The 8,497-nt window shown below is 68.0% G+C and overlaps 1 protein-coding gene across 1 annotated transcript in view; it reads right to left on the bottom strand.

The window, feature by feature from the left end:
• Positions 1–5,648: 5,648 nt before the first annotated feature.
• The window catches only part of POFUT2 (protein O-fucosyltransferase 2), a gene marked incomplete at its 5' end in the record, with an annotated part of 10,379 nt that continues 7,530 nt past the window's right edge, over positions 5,649–8,497 (bottom strand). The window contains 3 exons of the mRNA XM_011380827.1: positions 5,649–6,823; positions 7,876–7,999; positions 8,167–8,493. Coding sequence (XP_011379129.1) covers positions 6,670–6,823; positions 7,876–7,999; positions 8,167–8,493 — 605 coding nt within the window. The remainder of the gene's footprint in view (positions 6,824–7,875; positions 8,000–8,166; positions 8,494–8,497) is intronic.

Genomic DNA, 8,497 nt, shown 5'->3' on the forward strand with positions numbered 1-8,497 from the left:
CAGGATGGGGACTCGGGGCCCCCAGACGCCAGCCTGTGATCTGATAGGCACATTCGGTCCAGGACGAGCAGCAGGCAGCTTGGTGGCAGGTGCATGGCTGTCCCTGGCCAGCACCATCGAGCCTGCACTGGCTCACACACCTTCCCCGCCCCCGGCCCTTCCAGGAAAAAGCCCCAGCCGGCCACGGCAGGGTCCTCGCTCGCCCCACACGCCCTCGTCCGCCTCCTTCCCTGCCCGTCCAAAGTCACACGAACCCGGGAGGGCCCTGCACAGGCCGCCTCTTCGTCCTGACGTGACCACTGCGCTATGAAGCCCCCGTCAGTCCCTGGGAGAAACGGCCCCGTGCTCAGAAGTCACACGTGACCGCGGACTAGGCTGCAGGGGCCGTGAGCCGGGCAGGATGGCCGGCCTGGGAGCGTCCTTGTCCAGGTGAAGCAGCAGGACCTTCCGGTGGGCGAGGCGGGCGGCAGGACAGATGGAGGCGCTGGGATTGGACCAAACCAGGCTCCTCCTCCGGCCTCACACACCCGGTGCCCCTAGGGGACCGCGCGCCCTCGGTGTCCTGCGGGGGGATCTGCTTGGAAGGAGAATGTCGTTCCGGGGCCGTGGGCCATGCAGCGTGTCGTGGTGGGGGTGACGGGGCGGACGGGGCGGCTGCCGCCGGCTCGTGTCTCCCCGGAGCCCGAGCCGATCGTGGACGCTGCAGGTGGTGGCACTCGGGCTGTCCTGCTTCCCCGGGTCGGCTTCCTGGGCGCGCTCCACTGCGTGTGGGCGGGAGGGGGGTCTCCACGGAGGGTCCCGGCTGTCCAAGTGCACGAGGCTTCCTGTCCCATGGCAGGGCCTGCCGCCCGCTCCGTGCCGGGCCTGCGTCACCTCGCGGACGGACAGGTGACCATGGCGGCCGCGGAACCACGGGAAGGCGCCATTCAGGAAGACCCCGAAGGCACCGAGGGCCGAGGGCGGCTGGAGGTGGCTGGAAGCAGCTGGCATTTCCGGGGCCGCCTGCCGGGCCGTGTGGGGGACGCGCGGGGACTCTTGGGGTGTCCCCGTCACCGCGCCGTCCGCCCAGCCCTCCGGACGTGGGTAGCGCGGTGAGGGACGACCGCACGCCGGCCCCGGGGGGGGAGACGGTTCCTGAGCTTTGTCCCCGCTGGGCGGAGGCGCACAGCTCCGTGACTGGCTGCGTGGGAGCTAGGCTGGTGCCAGTGACGACGACGTTGCAGTCGGTCCGAGGAGAGCCGGGGCTTGCAGGCCGCCCCACGCAGCCGGGCCCCCTCGCGGGAGAGGACGGAGCCGGCCACCCGCACTGCCACCGCGCCTGCCCCGCGGCCGCCACACCCTGCCCGCTCTCGTGGGAGAGGCGGATTTCAGACGGTCACTCGTGCTGTCGCTCCCGCCCGCGGGCCGTTACGGAGCCCTTTCTACAGCTCCCGGCACCCAGGCCGCCGGGACGCGCGCTCTCCCTGTGACGGCCAGAAGGGCCCCGTCCCAGGTCGCGGGCGTGGACCCCGGGCCGGAGCGCGGTCTTTGCCGGGGAGCTGGGACGAGCGCCGGGGAACCGCAGCCACCCGCTCTCCCGTGGTGCACACGAGGTCCCGCGGCGGAGACGCCCGGGGTCCCCCGGAAACACGGCCACCTGAATGAGCACCAGCACGGCGCCGAGGACGAGTCCACGGAGGAGAGCGACGTTGGTGACAGAAGGAGGGACTGTGCTTGGAAACGTTTCCCTACATTTCAGAGCCGACCTCCTGGTGCGAGCCCGGCCGGCGGGGCTGCTGGGGCACTGAGGGCGCGTGCCGCCCCCCACGGCCCCCCACGGCCCCCCACGGCCTGCGCGTGCTTCTGCCAGGCCCTGAGGCACCCCGGGCGTGCAGTGTGAGTGTACGTGTGTGTGCATGTGCGAGTACACATGTGTGTGTGTGTGCATGCATGTGTGCGCACGTGTCTGTATGCATGTGTGCGTGCACGTGCAAGTGTGCGTGCGTGTGTACACGTGTGTGTGTACACGTGTGTGCGTGTACACGTGTGTGCATGTACGTGCATGTGTGTGTGCAGGTATCTGCACACACACGTGTGCACTTCAGAATCTAAACCCGCGTGAGGACGGCTTGTTAGAAATTCTCAGAGTGGGGAGGCTTTTTCTTTGCCACCCCCTGCCAGAGCGAGGCTCACAGAAGTCACGCCTCAATCCTGCCCACACAGGCCCACATCCTGTGGCTCCTGGTCCCTGTCCCCAGCTGGTACACCCAGGACCCTGGCTGGCAGGGTCCAGGGTCCCAGACAGAGCACTTGGCCATCCGGTGCCCCGAGGACTCACGCTCTTCCGTGGTTTCTGGTCTCTGGGGGTTCCCCTCACGTGCACCCCGGCTTGGCCTGTGTCCACACGACGTCCAGGGCTGTGTCCTGGGCACTGCGGTCTCAGCAGCTCCCATGTCCTGCCCTATCAGCCCCCGTGCTCACAGCCAATGACCACACGTGGCCCGGCTGTCCCGCCCAGCCCCACCCTCTCTCCAGGCATCCGCCGCGTCCACTGCTCCCTGGGGCGTCCCCACTCATGCAAAATAAACCCTTGCTCTACAAACCGCCATCCCCAGAGGCCTCGGGTCCCTCTGTGCTTATGCTCATGTCACCGTCTCTTCACCAAGCCCACTGGGCTCCGGCATGGGCTGGACCACGGGGGCCGGGGCTCGAGTGTCCCTCGACTGCCTTCCTGGACCCGCAGCACCCTGGGGCTGGCGAGGACCCACCAGCAAGCACCCCGGTGACGCAGGGACGAGGCGCGGGGGGCCTCGGGGGCTTTCGTCTTGTTCACTCGGGGAACGTGCTGACGGCACCGCGGGGCCCACACGCTTGTCCACGTGCACACGGCCGCACGCGGCCGCCCAGGCCCCGCCGTGGGAGGCATGGAGCCACCCCCGTTTGTCCTGAAAAGGCCTTTAATAGAAACGAGAGGTTCTATTTGTCACAGGCCATTTCCCGCATCAGCCTTCATTAGTCAGTCAACGTGGCCGGGAGGAGGGAGGGGACGACCAGGGAGCAGACGGTGCCGGGAGCTGGCAGCGCGGGGGGCGGCAGGGCTGCTCGTCCCCCAGGACGCGGAGCCCGGGTCACGGAGTCCCGGGCCGTCTCTCGGCTGCTGAGGGCGCTCCAGGCTGGCCTCCCGCTCCTGGGGACCCCTGTCCTCATTTCGGGTGGCGGGCCCTCCTGGGCTGCCCGTAGATCTGGTCATGTGCCTCCACGTGTGGCACAAACCGCTCCGTGTGGCATCTGTGTCCCCTCAGCTCTGTGGCCAGGGTCAGGGTTCAGCGGTGGTCCCCACTGCCCAGCTGAGGACCGGGGACAGGGGACAGCATTAACAGCCAGATGGTGCTGAGCTGTCCGCGAGGTGGCAGAGTCTCCTGGGGTCCTGGGGGCTCGTAGCTCCCACGGGGTGGTGGGGACCAAGAACGCGCTTGGGCCTCGGCGGGGAAGGCACTGCGCTCACGTCACGAGGCCAAATGCCACCCCGACCGGAGGGCGGCCACTCACCTCCGGGTCAGACCCAGGGGACTTGAGCCTTAGCTTGTGTTTTGGGAAGGGACAGGATGGTCACCTGGCTCAGGACGCGGGTCCCGACCAGGTTGGTTGGCACGCGGCAGCCCCAATCACAGCCGCAGCCCCCTGCGCCCCCGCCTGTGCTGGAGAGGAGGCTGGAGCCAGCTGCTGCGTGCCCCCCGGGTCTGAACCCCAGAAGCACCTGTGACGCCTGTTTGTTCCCGTTTCTTCGCTGTGTGTGCACAGAGTGAATATCTGTTGATGTGAACAAATCATCCCAAATTAGAGGCCAAGCTATTATCTGTCACCCTGGAGTCTGTGGTCAGGACCTGCCAGGGAGGTGTCGGCCAGCTCCGGGCTGCAGCAGGCTCCCATGCTCAGTGGGTGTCATGGGGACCTGTTGGGCTGAGGGCTCAGCTCCTCTGAAGCAGGTGACTAGACACTACGCCGTGTGTCCCCCACGTGGCTTCTCGGCCAGGCAGCAGAGCACAGCGGCCGGGCAGTGGCCCTAGCTCTAGCCATTTGTTTCACTTCTGAGCCTGTTTCCCAGAGACGAGGTGACAGTGTGCAGACCTGCTCCAAGGCCCGCACTGTTCCCGCCCCCTCTGGGAACCAGCCTGTCCTGCCGGAGGTGGCGGGGGTGGGGTGCATGGTAACAGGAGTGCCTCCCAAAGTCACCTGAGGGGGCCGAGCCTGAAAGATGCCAGGTCCACTGTGGCAGGGCAGCAGGGCACCAGCCACGGAGCGGGGACGCAGGGTCAGGGTCTGCTGGCTCACAGGCCTCCAGGGGTCAGGGTCTCTGGCCCACAGTGACCAGAGCATCACATATGCTGGGGTGGGGGCTTTGGGGGAGATGGCGCTCCAAGTGCAGGAAGACCCCCTATGTAGACAAGAGGGGACCGAGTGGGCTCCACGTCCCCACCCTTCCAACATGGCTGCTCTGTGGATCTGTGTCTTAGAAACTTCTGGTTCCCTAGGCGGAGACAGGGGTGATGCCGGAAGGGACCCCCGGCCCAAAAGCAGCCTCTTCAGGGGCCCTCCGCTCCCATCGCCCCTCGGGTCCTCCCTGGCCTCATGGTGCCCGGGCCTTGCAGGCAGGTCTGGCGGGCTGGGGGGAAGCGGCCGTCTGCAGCGCACCCTTCTGCCCGGCCCCTGTCAAAACACGGTCACAACAAACAAAACGCAGAAAGCCCGTGGGAATGGCAGCTGACGAGTCTCCCTTGAGTGGAGAAAGGACTGATGTTGACAGGGGCAGCCGGTGGCGGAGCGGCCGAGGGGCTCTGCCACCCTCCCCCCGGCCGAGGCTCCTGCCTAGAACCACAGCTCCGCTCCAAGCCCAACGCCCCGGGGAGCCCAGCGGGCTGTGTGGTCACGGCGCCGAGTCCCGCCACCTCCAGGAGGAGCTGGCCTGTGACCCTGGCCTGCACGGCAGCGGGTGCTTCTACATGGCATGGCGGGTGCCCGTGGGTCAGCGGCGCCCTGCCCGGGAGGACCCGGCCACGACCTTGCAGGTTCACGAAGGACCCCTTCCAGGCCTCTCTGGCTCAAGGGTGCGATGGTGGGGTGCACCATCGGCCTCAGCTGTCTGAAGAGAGGAGGTCCCCGATTCTCGGCAGCCGGGACTCACAGCCAGGCCACTTTGACACGATGGCACTGACGGTCATTATTAGCAAAGGGACACTTTTGTCACTGCAGCCCCAGGGATATGTCACCTGCTGAGACGCAGACTCCAGAGGCCATCAGGCTTTGGGAGCCAAGCCAAAGCCAACCGATTGGTAAGAGAAGGGTCTCCATGACACTGTCCTCCCTGCAGGCCAAGGACAAAGGGGCCACATCACAGATGACATCACAACGGCCGTCCCCATCCCGTGGGAACAGCGCCTGTGCACCCTGATGGCTGCCACGCGATGGAGACCAGCCCCTCCCGGGGCCTGGCCGGGGCGAGGTGGTGGGGCCGCAAGGGGCCCACTCAGCTCATGACGTCCTAGTGCAGGGCTGCCCGGCGCACCCACGCGCCGAAGCTGTCCTCCCTAAGGAGGTGGCGATGGTCGGTCCCCAGCTCTGCCACGCCCAGCCAGCAAGACGCGACCTGAGTAAAGGCACCGTTTCCAGAATTCTGGCTTTCTAGAAAACTTACTTTACTAATATTTGATTGTACAAATGGGGACAGAATAAATATCCCACGTCACTATGCCCAGCTGTGACACCACAGGGCCCCAGTGCGTGCTCAGGATTGACTTCGAAGCTGAGGAGGAGGCAGAGCCTGAGGCTTCAGACCCGACTGCCGGGCCCAGCAGAAGGCCCCCCGTGCCCATGGCCACTGGGGCGTCCCTGAGGTCAGGGTTCCTGGTCAGAGGAGACGGGGTGGCGCCCTGTGACCACACGCCACGGCCGCCCTGCATGCCCGGGGATGCCCCGGTGGTGGCAGTGCTGAAGGCCCGGAAGAGCGTCCCAGGAGACAGCTGTGCCCACGGCCCAGACAGCAGCCCCCCAGGCTGCTCCCCAGCTCGCTGCAGACCGACACAGAGGCAGCCACCCGGACAATGGTGGGGCCACCCGTTAGCCGCCCACGGCCACGAGGGTTTCTCCCGCAACGACAGGACAGATCACTCAAGACCCGCCGTGGAGCTTCCTGGCACTCGGACCCAAGAGAAGGCAGAAGGCGGCTTCACAGGCCCCCAGGGCCTCAGTCCCGGCTCGGCCAGGTGTCCACCTTTCCTCCAGTCACACGAGGCCACACGCAGGCAAAGCCACCGCGGGGCCAGAACGACCGACAGACTCCACCACGCCGAGCCCGGGGGCATCGCCGCCCTCCAGACTGCGCCAAGGGGCTCAGGCTGCGGCCTCCACGGCCGCACTGGCCACTGAGGGCTGAGACGTGGCTTGAGACCCTGGTGGAGGCGCAGGCAGTCCCCGGGCGGTCCCCTCACAGGCAGCTGGAGGAGATGCCAGGACCGGGTTCAGCGCCAGGCGTGGCGGGGCTCACGTGTCCGCGGGCCGCGCCTGCGTGTGTGGCTTCCTCTGGGCCCGAGATCTCGAGACGTGACGGTCGCGCAGCCAGCGGCGGGGGGGCCCACGGCGACACACGTCATCAGAGGGACACCCGCGAGCCAACCGCGCGAGGACAGGTCCGGCTCAGTACGCGACCTTCCAGTGAGTGGGCTGCTCGCACGCCGCCTCTTGGTCCCCACAGAAGCGGTTGTACGTCGTCCGGGGGTCCAAACCCAGAATCTCCCTCTCCTCGTGGATCCGAAAGGAAAACGTGGAGACGGACGTGCCGATGAAGAACCTGCAGAGCGACACGCGGTCACCCGCGCCACCGGACAAGCCGAGTGCCGCCCACCACCCGCCTGCCAGGCCTCTGCGCTCTGGGCGCCCTGTGACAGTCACCAGGGCCAAGTGGCCTTGGCTGGCAGGATGGATTCGAAGCTGAGAGCCCAAGGCCAGGCTAGTGGGCCCGGCCGAGGGTCTCCAGGACTCAAGGGACAGACAGGGCCGGCCTGGGCCAGACCTGAGGCGCCTGCTGGATCCTGGCCTCAGGACAGGCTCAGAGCCACAGGCCCGGGTGGCAGGAGCAAATCGCCTGCGGCCGCCAGCCCAAGGACAGCGGGAACGGAACCGACGCCCCGGAAGCCTGCCCCCCAGGACGCCCGCCAGACCCGGGTCCGTGTGGGGCGGGCGGCCAAGGCGCGGAGCTCGAGAGCGCACGGGACTCGGGGGCTCCGGAGACTGAGCCGCTGCCTGGTCTCCCACAAAGTCCGGCCAAGCGGCGCAGGCCGAGTCCCTCAGCCCCGCCCCCGGGGGCCACCCCCACGGCGGCCAGGTCAGCCCGTTAGAACCAGACGCGGGCGCCTGCCCAGCGGGCCCGAGCACTCTGAGAACAGGGAAACAGGCCGGTCTGCTCTCGCTTCCCCTTTCCCTTGGGGTGTTCTGACCCCCCATCCCGGGCTGATGGAAGATGAGCCCTTAGCGGGGACAGGGACACAGGGAGACCCAGGCCCCACTTCCCCTCACGCAGGCCCAGCCCCAGGACAGTCCCACGACGACGACCAAGCGGAGGCCTTGTGCTTCCAGACCCGCGGGACAGCCTATGTGCTCCCCAGGACGGGACCCAGGCCAGGGAAGCAGGGCTGGGAAGGGGGGCTGTGCTCCCGGCCACCCCCTCAGCCCGGTGAGAAAAAGGGGGCCTTGGGGTGAAGCGGCGATGGCCGCAGACGAGGGGGAAGCCTGGAACGAAGGACCGCGTCAGCCTGGGGGTCGCTGAGCGAAATGTCGGGAGAGGCCGGGACCGCGGGGCGGCCTGAGGGGCAGTGACCCACGGGAGCGCGTGGGGGACAGCACCTGGCGTGGGCGCAGACCCACTGGTCGATGATGGCCACGCCGCCGTCCTTGTACAGCTCCAGCTCACCCCACGTGGGCTCGAACCTCACCATCTCGGGCAGCAGCCGCCGCAGCAACTCGTGCTCTGCAAAGGAGGGGCGCTGACCGGCCCGCGGGCGCTGGACAGGGCCTCCTGACGGGGCGAAGGGGCAGGGGACACCACCAGGACGCAGCGCCCTCCTCCCGACAGGCAGCGCGGCAGGGGGTGGCACACGCGCCCGGGGCCGCCCAGACCCCGTGGGAGCCGCCTACCCGCTGGCGCGGCGTCAGTGGCCACGAACACCTGCTGTAGCCCGTGCTGCTCCATGAGGCTGCGGATCTTCCGCACGGCTCCCTCCAGGCTGGGCACGTCCTCCCTGTGCCCCCAGATGAAGTCTTTCCTCCTCAGGTGGACCCCCAAGTACGGGCCGCCCCGCGAGGAGCCCAGCTTGACCTGGCAGAGCAGGACCAGACACGCTGACGCGGGCCGACGAGCCGTGCCAGCGTCCAGGTGCAGGGCTGGGGACGCGGAGGGGACGCACGTGAGCCCCTCTGAGGGACTCGCGGAGGCCAGGTGTCTTTCGAAGGCCATGGAGGGTCCAGC

This window comes from Pteropus vampyrus, unplaced genomic scaffold (genome assembly GCF_000151845.1).
Source record: "Pteropus vampyrus isolate Shadow unplaced genomic scaffold, Pvam_2.0 Scaffold406, whole genome shotgun sequence".
Taxonomy (NCBI): Eukaryota; Metazoa; Chordata; class Mammalia; order Chiroptera; family Pteropodidae; genus Pteropus; species Pteropus vampyrus.